The following is an 18589-nucleotide window of genomic DNA, read 5'->3' on the forward strand; positions in this document are numbered from 1 at the left end:
ACAAGCAATAACAGGAACTGCTTCCCACACTGACTTTTTTCCTGTCCCAAATATATTTTTGGTGAGGCATTCCTGTGTACAGCTTGGTACAGGGGACTATAGAGAGCGAGGACATTTTGTGGACAATGAGTCCCTGACTTCCAGTCCTATAAACTGGAATCATTTAAAACATAATTATGCTTGTAGGGTATTATATTTATCAACCCACTTGCTTCACCTAAACAGTGACATCATTTTGGAAGTTTAGCCCCAGTAGAGCTGCCAAATGATTGTAGCCACCTGATGAGGCCAAGCCAGACTTGCATCGAGCCCATCGAATGGCAAGAAGTAACCAACTGCTTTTAGCCACTAAATTCTGGGATGCATTTGTCTCAGCAAAGGCAAAGGAATTGTGCTTTAAGGTGCACCTTCAACTTTAAAGCACTGAGAGGCTGACTTGGCAAAAAAATTAATATTTGCTCGTTTTTTTTAGAGTGATTCATTACAATTGGATTAAAGACCCTTTTTTAACATTCTGCCACCTCATTCCCCCCTCCTCCTCATTGATATGCTTCATTTTTAACTTGGTGATTTTCATTCCCATATTTTTTCTTTGTACCAATGTGAATATGCATACTCAATATATATTATTCATTCTGCTTTTGAATTATATAAATGCTACTAAATAATGTTTCTGAGATTTTTAACTAAAAGGTACATTTTTCTAATGCAATCACTTTAATTTGTACAGTATCCAATTGTATATAACTGTTACTGTTATATAGGCTATTTCCATTTTTGTCATTACAAGCAACATGCAACTGAGGGTTTGTCTACATCTCTTTTTGGGCATGTGTTGAGTTTCTCTGGAGCAGTGATCTGCCATAATTTTTCATGTCATTTTATGCACAGAAAATAATATTTGGAGGCTACACAAGGATAAACTGAATGTGATTTCTTTCATATATTTTTCCAGTTTTGTCACCATTTTATTTATTGTCTTTTCTTAATTAAATTGTCATAAATATTCCTGTATTGTAAATATTGATATTTAGTCACTTAAATATGCTGCAAACTTTTCTCTTATTCTCAGGCTTCTCTTTTTAATGTTTCCATGTATTCCAAAAGAAAGTGTTTTAATTTTCAAACAGTAACATTTATTTTGATTTCTGAATGTTTGCCTACTCTAAAACTATAAATTCTCCTTATTGTTTTAAGAGCAGGCAACACTCAATAGAAACATTAATATAGCAAGTAAGGGTACATTGCTAAGAGATATTTCTGCACATATTTTGCAAAGCATTTCCATATTGCAGACACTTTTTCTCATGAATTGTGAGTAATTATTCCTGAAATCTAAATATTTTAGGTGCCATATTTTGGGAATACTGGTAGTGATATATTATTTCAATCTCTGCAAGAGCAAAAATTATCCCTTGGCCAGTGCCCCAAAGAAATTTAGCCAGAAACTGTGGAATGATCCAGAAGTATCCTGACACTTATTCCAAGCTACATAAACAACTTTGTCCCATCACGGTGAGCCAGGATTGTTCTAATCCGGGGCATTATTTATCACTTATATCCAGATCCCCACAGGTTTGAGTTTCTGAATCTAGGTAATCCAAAGGAACCAAAATTGCCTAAGATATTAACAACAATACTGAGTAAACTCTTCAATCTTTCCAAAATCTGAATTAAACTGCTCAAGAGAAAGATCTCTAAATTGAACCTGACCACCTTTTTAAAATTAATCTCAACTCTAATGATGAGAGATACTGTTGATGATGGAAGCATCTTTTCTGTGGTCTGACACCGATACGAGTGTCAAATGGTTACAGAATATGCAGTAAGAACTAAATACTTACAATTAGACATAGAAATGTTATCCAGTTTGTTCTTTATTTTAATGATTCTGTTTATATTTTGCTTGCTTGTTTGTTTTGTTGATTAGGTTCCACTTATAGGTGAGATCATATGATATTTGTCTTTCACTGCCTGGATTATTTCACTTAGCATAATGATCTCCAGATTCATCAATGCTGTCATGAAAGGTAGGAGTTCCTTCTTTCTTTCTGCTGTGTAGTGGGGTAGGGGGATAACAGAAGAAAGAAGGGAAAAGGTCATCAAGGAACATGTATGAAGGACACATGGACAAAGCCAAAGGTAGGTAGGATCGAGGGTGGGAAATAGGGATAGGTGGAGTCTGGTGGAGTTTTGGGAGGGAAATGGAGACCACTGTATTTGAACAACAATAAAGAAAAAAAGCAAAAAAAAACAAAAAGAAAAGAAAAGAAAGAAATGTTATCCACATGCAATAATCAGCAGCACGAGAATTCCTATAAATAACCATGATCATCTTTGAGCATCTCATCCCTGTTCTTTTGGCTTTGTGGATCTCAAGTGGGAGCTACATTCACTGAAGAGACATCACCCAAAAATCGTACTTACCCAGGCAAATGGGATGTAATTCCAAATGGCATTAATTTAGTATAAAACTTTTATTTTTCTTCTTTCTTGTATTCATCCAGTAAGTATTCATTGAAGGTCCAATGTGTTTTCTAGGCCCTTGTCTAAGCATTAGAGCTAAAGTTCCAAGAATAATATAAGAAATTTATGCCCTTTTAGAATTTACATTTTACTGGAAATAACAAATAACAGACAAATAAATCATTGCATTTGTTAAAAATACATCTATTACTATGAAAAAACATGCATCATGTTAAGAAGGTAGGGAGTGACTATCGCATTATATTAGCTTTTCAGGGCAGGGTTATTTGGGAAGGTGACTTTTTTCTTGCATTCATTGGTTGATTTTTTTTGAGATTTTATTTTTAACATATTTTTATTGGTTATGCTATTACAGTTGTCCCAATTTTTCACTCTTTGCCCCTCTCCTCCTGGTCCCCCCATTGCCTCCAGCTATCCCTCCTCCTTAGTTCATGTCCATGAGTCATGTATGTAAGTTCTTTGACTTCTCCATCTTAACATCCCCATCTCTATTTTGTACCTAAGAATTATGCTTCTTAATCCCTGTATCTTTTCCCTCATTCTCTACCTTCCCCCTCCCCACTGATAATCCTACCATGTGATCTCCATTTCTATGATTCTGTTCCTGTTCCAGTTGTTTGCATAGTTTGTTTTTGTGTTTTCAGATTCAGTTGTTGAGAGTTGTGAGCTAGTCATCATTTTACTGTTCATAGTTTTGAGCTTCTTCTTTTTCTTAAATAAGTCTTTTAACATTTCAGATGCTAAGGGCTTGGTGATGATGAACTCCTTTAGCTCTGGCAGGTGTAAAATGCATTAAAATGAGCACAGGTCTCTTTGTCACTATAAACAGACACTGTGGGCCACCCCATCTGTCAGAGCTGAACACAGCTCCATCTTCATTCCCCGAGATGTGTACTTCTTTGTGTTAAGGACACCCCAAAAATCAATGTTTACAGGCAAGGATTTCTTTCCATTGATGAGCTTCAACATGAGATCACACATTGCTTTTATTTTACATGTCCTTACTGGTGGGAGCTAGATGTGAGTGCAAAACCTACACTACTGAGTTTTAAAATTCTAATCCCAAGGGGTCAGCAGGAAGAGAAAACATGTTAGCAGAATGATAGGAAATCAATGACAGAAATTAAATACAGCTTTTTGAAAATAATTGGATTGTGACGAGTCCAAGATCAGCAAAATTAAATGGACTGTGGGTTCCAACTACAATACTGGCATATTGCAGAGAAAAGTCACATATAGGGTTTAATAAATCTACACTAATTGACTAAATGAACAGAGAACTGGATACATGAATGGATAAAGGAGTGTCGTCCAGCCCCCAAACACTTGCAAGTGGCCTTAGGAATCACACCATCAGTCTTTCCAATTAGATTTCTCCCCCAATTCCCAATCAGAAGAGAATTCAGGCCCAGCAAGCCATCCTCCTGGTGACAGTCCTGTGGACGGCGTCTTTGACCTCCTTGTTCCTCAGGCTGTAGATAAGTGGGTTCAGCATGGGGATGACTGCTGTGTAAAACATGGACACTCCTTTATTGAGATCCAGGGAGAAACTGGCACTCGGTCGCACGTAAATGAAGAACAGGGTGCCAAACATGATGGAGACAGCCGTCAGGTGGGAGGAGCAGGTAGAAAAGACTTTGCGCCTCCCATCAGTGGAGTGGATCTTCAGGATGGCAGTGAGGATGTAAATGTAGGAGACCACGATGGTCAGACCACTGAAGACTCCCACAGCTCCCGCTACAATGAAAACCACCAACTTATTGAGCCCTGTGTCAGCACATACAAGGGAAAACAGGGGGAACACATCACAGAAGAAATGATTGATGACATTGGGGCCACAAAAAGGGAGGCGAAATGTGTTTGTTGTATGAGTCATGGTGTGCATGAAGCCAATGACATAGGGACCAGCTACCAGCTGGATACAGAGGCTCTGGGACATGGCAACTGAGTACAGTAATGGGTTGCAGATGGCTACATAGCGGTCATAGGCCATGGACGCCAAGAGAAGACACTCTGCTGCCACAAAGAACCCAAGGAACCAATGCTGCAAAGCACAGCCCAAGAAGGAGATGACTTTCCTCTGCACAAAGAAGTCAGCGAGCATCTTGGGGCTCACAACTGAGGACAAGCACATGTCCACAAAAGACAAGTGGCTGAGGAAAAAGTACATAGGTGTGTGAAGGCGGGAACTGATACGTATCAGAATAATCACCCCCAAGTTGCCTGTTAGGTTGATAATGTAGAAACTCAGAAAGAGCAGGAAGAGAAAGACCTGCAACTGAGGGCTGTAATTCAAACCTGTGAAAATGAACTCGGTGACCCTTGTGTCGTTTGCATCGGCCATTGGCTGGTTGTGATTTCCACTAGAAGAAGACAGGCATCACAGCACATTTGGTGAACATATCTTCAAAATTGGGACACGGCAAAAATGTACTGGAAACTGAACTAACAAGGAATGATGGGAGTTAGTTACGAGCTGCAGCTGGGAATACAAAATGAAACAGAGACCACCACAAAAGATGACGTCCATAGCTACAATATACATGACTCTGCAGAATCTGTCAATACATAGATGAAAACATGGAAGCCTGGAAAAGAGGAGCAGCTTGCTCAAGGTCCTCTCAGTTGACTCAATGAGCATAGGTGGTTCCACAATAGACATCTGTTAACTCCCACCTTAGTGAACTTTACCTGAGTTCACCAGGTAGCCACACCCCTGGTGAAATGATGCAGGAGAGTAGAAGTGAGACAAGCTGGAGAAGAAATGAGCAACCACTCATTTTTCAGACAACTTTCTTTGCATTGTGTGATTATAACATAAGGCCGAATGCATGTTACCCAACTGCTCTGGCATCTGCCTTCTCTCACCCCAGGAAAGTTACTTTTCTTCCTCTGTGAAGCAAGAATAGTAATAGTAATACAAACCTTGTATATTGTTGTGAAGATTAAATGAGATAATGCACCCAAAGCATTTAGCAGCGTCTTATTGAGCACCTAAATTAGTGAACAATAATTGTTAGTATTTTGGCATTATATACTCTTTTGAATAAGCTTCCAAGCTAAACATCACCTCATTTTATGAAAGAGAGAACTGAAACTGAATCCAAATTCACAATGCTAGTGACTGGCAGAGGTGGGCTTTGAAACCCCTGTCAAAATGGTCTGTGCTTTTCCCTTTCTAGCACTGGGAAATATTGATGTCTTCACAATTCCTTTCATTTCAAAAATGTCATTCCAAGATGAGTATAGGTTAACACATTTCTGGTTTCCTGTTTCTGGTGTGGAATTTATACCAGTGGCCATCAGTGGAAAGCCCATAGGATAAAAGAAACTGTTTTGTTTAAGTACCAGTGCAGGGAAACAGTGTGGGGAAGAAAACAGTGCAGGGAAGAAATTTGGAAAAGGGCCTAAATTCTCCCATCTCTGTATCTTCTATAGATTCTCATGTCACCCACTTAAGGGTGACCTTAGTTAAGTCAGTTGATCTCTCTGAACTTTACTTAAGTACTTCATTATTCAATGGAGCTAAATTTAATTATTGTCTTGATCTCTGAGAATTCTCACCCACTTAGAATAAAAGGATCAACATACACTCAGTAAGCTACTTATGCATCACTTTAAAAAAAAAACAAAAACTTATGAGCCCAAGAACATCAGAGTCCAACATAAGACTTACCTGATAGACACTTTTCCTTCAGTTTTCTAATTTGAAATTCATTATTTGACTTTAGCAAGGCCTCCTGTGAAGTGAAAAATACAGTTTACATTATATCCTTGACTTTGGGAGAATTAAAGAGACAGATGAAATACCCAGTCGAACTGTCTACCCATCACACTCACCTCTTGCTTAAACCTCTTAAGAAGTCCACTAACTCCCACGGCATCAGTCACGCACTGTATCTTGGCCTTCACCTTGACAATTGCCTGAAGCTCCTCAACTCTTTTCTATCAATCTTAGTTTCTACACCTGCCCAAGCCCTCTCCCCTCTATGAAAATTTTAGATTCTTAGTTTCTCTTTTTTTATGTGCTGCTTAGACTACGACAACAGAGTGGTGGACACGATTGGCTCTCGTGTTCAGTGCACTTGGATGATACCCAGACCATCTGTGTAGTCTTCCTTTAGCAGGGAAGCACCCAGCGGGTTTAGACAGAGATGGAGTTATGGTCAAGACTGTTTCCCCCTCCCCCTGCTGCTGAGATATCTCTGTCCCATTTTATACTTGCTTTGATCTAGCTGCAGACTTTAAATTTATCTCTACAGAAATGACCTCCTCTTAGGTCTTGCTCAACATCCAACAAAGATGAGGAGCATGCTGATTCTGGTTGTACACCAAATATATCATTCATTTTAAGTTTATTTAAAATAATTTATAATCTCCTGAATTTGTGAAAAATCAGGTAGAATGAAGAAAAGAAGATGATTTAGGAGATCTCGACTTACATCCTAACAGGCTCTCCTCTCCTGTTTCTTTCAAGATGGCAATAAGAACTAAAATGAAAAGGAGCCAAGTTCGTCAGGTTCCATCTCTTCCCTTCACATGGCTACCTTCACATGCAGACTGGGGCAGAAATTTTAATAGTCATTTGATTTTATCCTTTATCTTCTTCCAAAAAGGAAATGTGGGCAACTCTACTGTAAAATACATTTAGTCTTTATCAGTTAGGTGCAAGTTCCCTGAAAAGTTGCATCATTTCTTTCTTTGTTATTGTTATTGAAAATGCTCTGTCCCCAAAAGCATACCATGTCTTGGGAATGAGGCCACTAAGGGAAAGTGCAATTAAAGTTCTGCTTCATACCTAAGTAAGTCCAAGGGCATCTGTTTTCTGACCATTTCAAGTTGTTTATACCTGGATGTAGACTCTCTCACCTCTAGTTCCGGGCTAAGCAAGGAAACTCTACGAAATTCTTTGCAAATTGAAGTAATATAGAGAGGGCAATACCCAGAGCAAGGGCTAAGAATGCATAAAATGGGCTTTCCTCAGATACAACACTTACCACGTATTGCCAAAGAAATAATTTTCCCAGGACTTTGCCCAAAATATGTAAAGAGTTTAACTATTGTAAGCTAGGACTGGAAAAGAAAAACTTGCTTTCTTCCTTTTTTTAAATTATATTCTGTTAATGTATTAACTGGTCCTTAAAATTTAGCAGATTACATCTGAACAGTTAGTATATGGCAAGACAAAATACTTTATTATTGCCAAGAAATAAAACAAAACAAAACACTTATAATGTTCTTTTACCTCCAAGACAAACAGCATCAGCCTGACATAACAGAGTGAGTATAGAAACCTGAATTTTTGTTTTAACCTAGGTAAGAAAAAAAAAAAACACAAGTTCTTCATCACATAATACAATTCCTTACTTTAGAAAGTTTTGTTTGGTTTATTTTATTTTATTTTTAATTTTGTAGCATGCCACTATACTCTTTTATTAAATTAATGGGGGTAACATTACTTAATAAGACCATATAGGTTTCGAGTGTACAATTCTGTGGTACATGATCTGTGTATTGCATTGTGTGTCTACCACCCAAAATCAAACCTTCTTCTGTCACCATATATTTGGTCTTTTTTCCCTTTACTACTCCTCCAGCCCCCTCCTCTGGTAACCTCCAGACTTTTGTGTGTGTCTACAAATTTTTGAGTCCAGAAGTCATGGAGAAGTCAAGCCTGCAGCTGAGATTGCTTGATCCCAACATATCCCTCCCGATTTTTCCACCACAGCTGAATGTGGGACCACCGTTTCACTGCCACCACCTCTCTGCACCACAGCACGTCTCCTCGTTTTTCCCCCACTCGCTGCGACTCTGCCCCTCCCACCCATCTGAATGAATGTGCCTTCTTTAAATCCTTGGGTGTCAGACTTCCATACAGCTTGATTTTCTGATGGTTCTGGTTGTTGTTTGTTTTCATGTCTAGTTGTAATTCTTTCTGTGGTTGCACAAGGTTGCAAAGCATGTTTACCTCTGCCTCCACTTTGACTGGAAGTCAGAAGGTGACATTTCAATAGACATATAAATAAATTCAGAGAAATACATGTATTAATGTTACAAAAATTAGTATTAACATAATGGGATTGAGTGCTAAAATATTTTGGAGCCTATTAACTTCCTCAGAGATTCTTTCACATTTTTGTACCTCACGCCATATGTCAGTGAGTTCAGCATGAGGATTACATTGGTGTGAAACATGGAGCCTACTTGAGCAATTGCCCATGAGCCTTTGGAATTGGACACACTATAGAGAGAAAGGATGATGGTGAAGCGGAAGGCACAGGTAGAGATGCCCACAGATATAAAGTATCTTTAGGACAGTGATAAAAATGAAAGCAAAGTGATGACTATGAACTTCCTTATGAAATGAACAGGATCCAAAAGAGAAACAATATAGTTATACAAAGTATTTTAACTATGATAGACTTATATCAGGCAATAAAATGAAAGTGATGTCAGCAAAGAGACTATGCCCAGGTGTAGCGTCCATCCAGAAGGACGAGGCAGAGACTTACAAAGACACAGCAAGTGGTTACAGACCAGCACTCAGATTTTTTTCTTTTTCTCTTTTTTTGAAAATTGCATGTGGTTTAGGAGGCAAGAAAGAAGAGCACAATGTATCTTTTGTGTACTATATAGACCCTTAAACAGGTCTGAATATTATGATAAAGTTATGTGGAAATCCTAGTTTATAACTAAAGAAAAATATTAATGGAACTGGAGAGCATTTTGCTAAGTGAAATAAGCCAGGCAGTGAAAGACAAATACCATATGATCTCACCTTTAAGTAGAACCTAATCAACAAAACAAACAAGCAAGCAAAATATAACCAAAACAAACAAGCAAGCAAAATTATATAAAATATAATGTAAATAAAAATAGAGACATTGAAATTAAGAACAAACTGACAGTAACCAGAGGGTAGGTGGGAGGAGATAATGGGGGGAAAAGGAGGAACAAGTATAAAGGACACATGGACAAAACCAAGCAGGGGGTATCAGGGAAGGGAAGTGGGGATGCCTGGGTTGGGGGAGATTTTGGGGGGCTAAATGCAGACAACTGTACTTTAACAACAATTAAAAAAAGAAAATTAAAAGTAAAATATCTGTTTTTTTATGTTTTATAATTGCCTACTTGTGCACACATGTAAGACACGGTTTTGTGGTATACTTTTATGGTATAAGGTGAAGTTAGAAAGTTTTATTTGAGATAAGTACACTGGGTTAAGAACAACAGAATCAAAACAGTTGCAATTATGCCACATTTGTCTGGCAGCTATGTCATGCGGGTAAAACGTGTAATTAATTAAAGACAAACCTTTAAAAACAAACCTCTACAAATTATTTCTGAAATGCATTATAGTATCCACTGTGTCAGCAAATAATATTATAAACTCAAGTTTGACACATCAGATTGTGAGATCAAAACCTATAGACTTTTCATTTTTGGATCTCAGTGGTAATCCTTCCAGGAATTTGTATAAAATCAACATTTTTTACTTGATATTCACAGTCATCATGTTTAACATCGCTCCCTACCTTTGGTGCAAATGTGTATCTGTTTCTACTCAGTGCATATAGAAAACAGAACTATGGATTCATACTTCTAAAGTTTTTCAAACTGTTTGATCAATATTGATTGGGTTTTTGTACAGCTTTTAGGAGCTAATAGTTATTGCATACATTTGTCATATATGTTTCAAAGATGTTTTCCACTCTTCCAGGTTTGGGTTTCTCAACAGCAGATCCAGAGACAAGGATTTAGATACAAGTAGTTTGCTTAGAAGATTATCCTAGGAAGTACAGCAGCTCAGTAGGAAAGAGGGACACAGAACAATGAACAGGTTATTTTTGCCTACAGCTGAATCTTAGTCCCAGTGGAAAACTGTGTAGACTCTAATTCCAATTTGTCCAAAGAGTAAGTGAAGAAGTTGGGGTATTTATGTACCTACAACCCTGTATCATTGGTTGACAGCTATTCCTGGAGGTGCTGACATTCTTGTTTTTTTTAAGATAGCCCATGCATGGACTGAGGACACTGCTACCACCAAGAAAAAACAAACCCAAAACCTTGACATAGAGAGCCACAGGTGTTTTCGTAAAAAAAAAAAATTCAGTAAGGAAAAACAAAGAAGAAAACAAAAGAAATTACTAAAATAAAAAGCAAATATAAAATAAAGGGGAACAACAAAACCAGATTATAGGGAATTTTTTAGAAAACCTATAAAATTAAATAAACTTTTATGCAGTTCAACCAGGGTGTGAGGAAGAAAGGAAGGAAAAAATAATATCAGTGATGAAAAGTTATCATAACCATAGACGCCACCAACTTCAGAAAAAGACTGTTATAAAAACTATTGTGCAACCACCTTGAAAATTCAGCTATAATGGAAAAATTACAAAAAAAAAACCCAATAAAACCAACTCAAAAATTGAAATCATAATTTTCCTGCCACCAGTAGAGAAGGTGAATTCATAACTGAAAACTTTCCTATGCAATTAAAAATTGTCTGATTTTTCAGAGATTACTATTAAGCAAAAAATTTTTACTCAATTAAATTAGAAGATATTTTTACCATTTACTTTTAAAAGGCTAGTAAAATTTTGTTGTCAAAAATTAACATGGCAGTACAAAAAAGGAAAATTACAGAACAATTTCTCTTATGACTTAAAATTTAAAATTCTAAGTAAAACATTGACACATTAATCAATTAATGGGAAATTCTATTATATCACATTTAAATTATTTTTCTCAGAAAAATATTGGTTTCATATTAGAAAACCTAAAAAGAAATATAAGATGTCATATTAAAATGTTCAAGAGTAAAATGAAGAAAAAGTAGTTTAAATTAACACTCACCAAAACAATAAAAATAAAGAAAGTAACTTAGCTAAGCTGGGGAAATGGAATCTATAAAGACATATGGCAAACAACACTTCAAATATAAAATATTCGATGCTGTTTTGGTCTATCAAGAAGACAAGGATGTCCACTTTTACTGTTTATTCAACATTACACGGAAGTTCTTACCACTGAAGTTAACCAAAGCAAAGTAGAAAAATTAAAAGAAATAATATTGTCAACAAAAAAATCAGAATATATTTAATCAGATATTATGTGATATGCATGCTGAACATACAAAATAATCTATAAATAAATTATAAAATTACTACATTTTAGGCTATAACTCTTCAGATCAACTCAAAAATCGCACACTTTATATGCCTTAAATTGAACTGACATTTTAGCTGGACAATCACTTGTTCATGGATCCTATCACCCAAAATTTTATATTCCAATTTTGAAGCTATTTTACTAAACGTCACATTGAACACATATTGGACTATCAATTGCAAGGTTACTCAAGATTCATCTACTGATCTATTAACGAATAACTCTTACAAATACTCTGAAAGAGAAACCATTAATATTCTAGCTTCACTTTTCATCGCAGAACATTTAGTATTGATTAATTTTTTGACTGTGTCCTTCACTTCTTTGTTCCTGAGGCTGTAGATCAGTGGGTTCAGCATGGGGATGACCACTGTGTAAAAGACAGAGGCCACCTTGACCATGAGCCAGGAGCTTTTGGAGTTAGGAACACAGTAGAGAAAAAGAATGGTCCCATGGAAGATAGAGATGGCAGTCAAGTGGGATGCACATGTGGAGAAGGCTTTGTGGCGCCCCCCAGTTGAAGGCATCCTCATGACAGTGATGAAAATGAAAATGTAGGAAGTAAGAATGATCACCAAGCTGCTTATTTCATTGAATGTGGCAAAGACTACTAGGACCTTCTGGCTAATATAAGGGTCAGAACACGACACAGAGACAATAGCAGCATGCTCACAAACAAAATTATTTATGATATTTTTATCTCTGAAGGATAGTTGGAGTAGAAAGTAGGTAAGGGTCAGGGAACAAGCTATACCCCAAGAGTATGAGGCACCCACCATCAGGGAACAAAGCTTCTGAGACATGATGACTGTGTAGAGAAGGGGGTTACACACCGCCACAAATCGGTCATAGGCCATCACTGCCAACATGAAAGTCTCTGTCACCACAAATATGCAGGCCAAGAAGAACTGCAAGAAGCATCCTGTGAAGGAGATGGTCCTGTCTTCCACAACCAAGTTTTCCAACAGTTTGGGCGTAACCACCGTAGAGTAGCAGAAATCAACAAAGGATAAGTGGCTGAGAAAAAAGTACATGGGGGTGTGGAGTTTGGGGTTGCTCCTGATGGTCATGACCATGCCCAGGTTCCCCAGCACCGTGGCCGTGTAGATGGCTAAGAACAACAGGAACAGAGGCACCTGGAGTTCGGGATACTCTGAGAAGCCCACGAGGATGAAGGTGACCTCATCACTCTGGTTTTCTAGGTTCCTGTGGACAAAATAGGAAAGTTGATCTAGAGAAGTAAGAAGCAAAATTTGGACAAGGTAAGTGAATAGCAGAAATGTTCACAGGCTTGATGATTTGCTGTTGAGTGTTGTTGAAAATACTAGATTCCACTGTTACATTATATCAAAACTCACTATTCACCTAGATACAATTACAAAGTAAATAAGAATTTTATTAAGGTGGGATAAATGAAAACAAAGTAGGAAGAAAACAACTGGGTAGACCCTGCTTTTTTTCAAGTTATCATAAGCGGCCCACTTCAATTCTTTGCATGAATTTCAGCTTAATAAAAATAGTTGCACTGGAGGAAACACAAATCATGAGATTCTACAGATTCTAACCTGCCTCATATTTTAAACCATGGGACTATTACCTTAAAAGTGCTAAACATTGATAATGCTAGCATCCCTGCAAAAATGATCAATATAGTATTTTCTTGGTCGTCCCTTCTTTCTCCCAGCAATCCTATACTTTCAACACAGCCTGCACACACTGCAACTGTGCCATACAAGTTTGCTACATTTTTCACTCATGTTGAACTAATGTTGAAAATTTTTAAATGCCATTTTCATGACATATAACATTATTTATCAGGAGGTATTCACAACAAAAAATACACTGTGTCTGCAGGAATAACAGTTGAGACAATATTAAATGAAAAGCTCTTCTTTTCCAATGTGGCATGTTTTACAAGTTGGGTAAGTGACAAGAAATAAGAATTTTCAGGCTACAGCAAAAGTACACTCTTTCATTTTGAAATAAGCTAAAAGCTTTCCAGTGACAGATGTCCTGATATAGAGGCATCTCAAACAGAATGCCATAATATATGTCTTGAATATTGCCTGATGCCTGTAAGCATGCCCTTCATGGGCAATGAGAATATTAATACTATAAAATATAAATCACTAGAATGGAAGGACATACTTTGATCATGAAATCAAAGGCTCTAAGACATGGTATAATACATATAGATACCCAGTTTTCTTATTTATTGGGATCAAGAATGATTTGTATGGTTTTGAAAATTTGGCCCAAGCATGGACAGCTGTCAACAAGTGAGGACATTTGGGAATATACAGTGTAGGAATTCCGTCCTACAGAACTCACACCATAGACACACTGTAAGATTTCATTTGGACACTTAGTCTAAAATGCATAATTGTATTTTCCTCATTGTCCTATAGGTTTTCTCATCACATCACAGCTTTCTCTGATTCCCACATGCTTGGCCATGTAGGAAAGATATCTTCCAAAAACCAATCCCTCAACAGATCCTCTATACCAAATTCTTATAAGTACTTAATCCTGCAAAGCTAGCCTATGGTCGTACTTCCCAGCCATACACACACACACACAACCACAACTCATAGACGCAGAGAGCAGCACAGTGATTTCCAGAGGGGAAGAGGGGTGGGAGGAGGTAGGAGAGAGTAAAGCGGGGTGATCAATGGCCATGGAAGAAGACTTGCAGGGGTGAACAACACAAACACAGATGATGTATTACAGAATTCTACACCTGAAACCTATATACTTTTATTAACTAATGTCACCCCAACAAATTAAATAAAAAATATTCTACACAACACTGCAAAATAATTTACCATGACTATTTTAAGCTGACAGTCAATTAATTTTAACATGATAAATACTTTTTATTAGTGAATGCATACAATTTATATTATTCATTCTGGCTTTTCCAAAACTACTTGGATCTGTAAATTCGTCCTCACTAAAACTTACCTTCTTCTTTCATACGGTGAATTTAGCAAGCTCTGTTCATTGCACCTACTCATCTGCATACAGTTTATTTGTCATTTAATTCTCACTCTCATAATGTTTCATTTTGCCAGCTATTTTTATCAACATTGCTTGTTGTTCCTTCTTACTGTATACCTACAAGTAATAATGCTTATAACTCATAATAACTATATGCTATAATCAATCATTTGCAAATATGGTATTATTGTCAATTTTTCCTCAGAGAATGGAGTAAGTGTGAGGACAAGGCCCATTTTTAATATAATTCTCTATTGGCCAAAATGTTTATTTCATTTCTGGTTATGTGGTAGGTACTCCATGAGAAAAGCCAGGATGAACATCATGGTAAAGAAGGAATCGGAATATAATACGCTAAGCCCTGTCCTGGCCAAACTAAGTGGATTTGTGGGCATTTTGCTTCACCCACACGTTTGCCTCCTGCAAAGATTCCTGGAACCTCATCAGTTCCTCCCACAGGAAACAAAAGACTGAATCAACTCACCTAAACGCAGAAGCACTTGCATGAGTCATTTCCTGCAGAACCCTCTGCTAAGATTAATGAACTCCAGGAATGCCCTTGCTTAGAATTTCCTTAATAGAAACAGACCTGAAAGAGTTGTAGGAGTACAGTATATTTTATTAAATATCTCATAAAGTTATTCTTTCAAACTATGAAGAAAACTGAGAGGTACCAGAGGTAAAGGTCACACCTGAAACCTATTATACATTCTGGCACCTAACTGTCACATATATAGGGCATGGAGACCTGAGGGATGTGGGGGCTAGAGCACATCACCAAGGATTACCTTGCAGGCTGCAATTGGAGTAACTGGATGTTAACACCGTCCCATGTGACATCTTGCTTGTGCAATATTCTCCTAAAACCCTGGGGAATTTGTATTATCAGCTCAATTAATCTTAAGAACAATAAACAACACTGCCTCTGTTTGCATTATACAGAGATGTAAAGTGCACATGTTTGGTGGCGATCTAAAATGGTTCAGACACTGTGGAAATCAGTTGGTGGTTCCTTGTATCCACATAGAAATAATCTCAGTCCCCTTGCATAACAACAAAATCAGGCCTTGCACAAAGAGAAGCTGGCCTTTGCTTCAGTCTTCCAGACTGTTAGTAATGCATTAGCCACAAAGAAGGGGGCGAATGAGTTCTTGGTTTTGGCACTCTATTCTTCCATTCTTATTTGCTGAGAATTTTCACCATGAATAGATGTTTAATTTCATGAACTATTTCCTACGTCGGCTGAAGAGACTGTATGTATTTTTTTACTTTATTTAGTTAATTTGTTGAATTACATTGATGGATTAGAAATGATATACTAAACTTGAATCCATGTATTAAGTCCCTCTGAGATATGATGCTCTATCTTTTTTATGTATCAATGGATTGAGCATATTTCTGGTATATATTCATTTATATGTCAATGAATTATGTATATTTATTGTTCTGCAATGTTTTACTGATGCTGTTGACTTCAAAAAATGAACTTGAAAGTGTTGCCTCTATTCTCCTGTTAGGGCAAATTTATGTAAGATCAGAATTGTATGTTCTCTAATGTGCCATCTACACTGGGGACAAGGCTATAATTATTGATAAGGCCTTCCTGAAATTTTGATGAGAGCAGTAGGGAAATAGACACCAAATGTAGGAAATTACTCCTAGATGTTTCTTCTCTCAAATCCACAAGCACAAGATTGTTTTCATGTAGGTTCTGTTGGGCTTTATCCTTGCGTTTACCTACTGTGGTCTACAATCGACTGACCACATTTTCTGCATTAAGTGACTATTAAGTCTACACAGTCTTCCTTTAATCTAGTGAATATCTTTACCAAAAATCTTGCCGCAGCTCTACAGAAACAAACCCATCCAAGCCACCACCCAGAACTGACAATAAGAAGAGTATAATTCATACACTGAAGAGCCCATCCTAGCACTTTATTAGAACCCTCATTAAAATCACTTGTGTTAACAAACATACATTCACTTCATCATTTAAAATGCGTACCTTCAGAATAAATTTATAATTTTGAAGTTCTTGGAGATTTTCTGCATTATGTTTGTGTAAATAACTGTTCACTCAAAAACGTTTCCAGAAGAACCAATGATCTTTTCTAAAGAAAATTGCAGCTATCCAGAGTGTTCTTTCATCATTTGTTTTGGTTTCTCCTATACGACAGGCACCTAATTTGAGTTTCAAAACTATAATTTACCTAATTTCTATCACTTATGTGTTTTTTAAAATCAGGATCTTAAATTCAAGGACTTATAAGACCTATCGATGTGGTTCATTCTATACTGTGTTCACGCCCCCTAAATGCATATATTGTGTCATTAAGTATTTTTATTAACATACACAGCCTATTAAAGTATCATTGACAGGAACGTTTGGTTGAGGGTGTGTGGCATCTGGTTGACAGAAAATTGAAAGTTAAATGAATCACAAGAATGTGTAATTATATATCCTGGATTATTGAAAATATCATTATGTATTGTTAACCAAGCAGATAAATAGGTTACATTACAAAGTTTGACAGCAATTCTTATGGTAATAAAAATCAGACTTTGTTTTATTTGGAAATAAAACATTCATTCATGATTTGGGTGAAAACAGTGACATAATTCACAGCCTGCAGTTACACTGGAATCGTGATACTTAGAAATTTGCCCAGACTTTCCCTGTCCTATGAGACATCGACCATGATTAGCAAGCAACTCCAGCAAAGAGTCATTTAATTAAGTTAATCCAGGGGCCTGCCCATTTATGGAAAAGTCTGTCAAACTAGCACGGTTATATCACATTTATCTGGAAGATAGAAAAACAATATTTTCATGAAGTAAACCTGACCATAAACTTTAGGTATATTGAAATACTGAGAAACTCTCATTTTTCCTCTGTGTCTATGCACATTGTCAGGTAACATTTCAGTTCTACATGAGGCAGGCATACTTTGTGCTCAGCTCTGTGATTTGCATTGGCTAACAGGATGGTAACAGGCATAACATGAGAGGGAGCTCGAACTATCTTTTGTTTTAGCACGTTTCTTCTGTCCTGGGACTCAACCACTGACAATGCAAGAAATACTATAACTAGCCCAACGGCACACAGAGCACGGCTACGCCATTACCTCCAGTGCTACAGAGTGGAGGTGACTTTGCCAGGTTAGCCAACAAGCTCTAGCTGATGTTACCAGGGCTTCCCATTCAATCCACCAATAAAATAATTGCTGTACATATCACTGAAATTGCATGTCATCTCATTATTATACAAGAACAGATATACACAACTCAAGACTGGCATGAATGACAATTTTACATATTATCATGGCTATTTCTGAAGTGTACAATTATTAGTTATTTTTTGATGTTTTGTACACAAAGAGCAAATAAAATTTATATTAATAAGTACAATGTAACCAAACAGTAATCTGGATTTAGGATGGACGGGGCAAGCTTATGCTTTCTTTGCACTTACTACATACCAATGCTTCCAGTGTGGAATTAAATATTTCTTTTAAATTTACTCACTGTTAACAACTCTTAAATTACTGTATTGCATTTCATGTATGCTTTTTCAGAGTAAGCTATAACTATTCAAAGTAACTCTTTAAACCCATTGATCAATGACTTAAAAGTGAATACAAGATTCCCCTGGGAAGCCAAACGGTACTGTGCCCTGATGTAGAGACCTTTACAGGGCAATCTCTGTGTGTAAAGACCTAATGTAAATGGTCTGAGCTTTGAGTACTGTCATCTACTATTTTATACCTATTGTACTGAAGTTTAAGTTGAACAGAGGTTGAATGATCCATCAACTGGGGAGTAACATTAAACTCATGCACCACTTTACTTTTTGAAAACGAATTTGAAGTATTAAAAATACTAGAAGAATTGGACAAATATCCACGATGCTCTTGGAAATCAATAAGTAAAT

The 18589-nt window shown here is 37.0% G+C and overlaps 2 protein-coding genes across 3 annotated transcripts; both read right to left on the reverse strand.

The window, feature by feature from the left end:
* Window positions 1-1214: 1214 nt before the first annotated feature.
* Window positions 1215-7061, reverse strand: LOC112302660 (olfactory receptor 5G9). 2 transcript variants are annotated; one of them, XM_053925902.1, is made up of 5 exons: window positions 6930-7061; window positions 6164-6227; window positions 5413-5481; window positions 2428-4932; window positions 1215-2054 (listed from the first exon to the last, which is right to left on the reverse strand). In XM_053925902.1, exon 4 carries the CDS (start codon window positions 4829-4831, stop codon window positions 3890-3892), a length of 942 nt encoding a protein of 313 aa, XP_053781877.1. In that variant the 5' UTR covers window positions 4832-4932; window positions 5413-5481; window positions 6164-6227; window positions 6930-7061; the 3' UTR covers window positions 1215-2054; window positions 2428-3889. The 2 variants fall into 2 exon arrangements, with proteins under 2 accessions (XP_053781877.1, XP_053781876.1); XM_053925901.1 differs by lacking the exon at window positions 6930-7061 and adding an exon at window positions 6328-6664.
* Window positions 7062-11602: 4541 nt separating this feature from the next.
* On the reverse strand, window positions 11603-15279 carry LOC112302697 (olfactory receptor 5D13). Its single transcript, XM_045193606.2, has 2 exons — window positions 15143-15279; window positions 11603-12864 (listed from the first exon to the last, which is right to left on the reverse strand). The coding sequence occupies exons 1-2, from the start codon at window positions 15169-15171 to the stop codon at window positions 11883-11885; spliced, it is 1011 nt and encodes a 336-aa protein (XP_045049541.2). The 5' UTR covers window positions 15172-15279; the 3' UTR covers window positions 11603-11882.
* Between the last annotated feature and the right edge of the window lie 3310 nt (window positions 15280-18589).

The sequence above is a fragment of the Desmodus rotundus genome, chromosome 5 (assembly GCF_022682495.2).
Source record: "Desmodus rotundus isolate HL8 chromosome 5, HLdesRot8A.1, whole genome shotgun sequence".
Taxonomy (NCBI): Eukaryota; Metazoa; Chordata; class Mammalia; order Chiroptera; family Phyllostomidae; genus Desmodus; species Desmodus rotundus.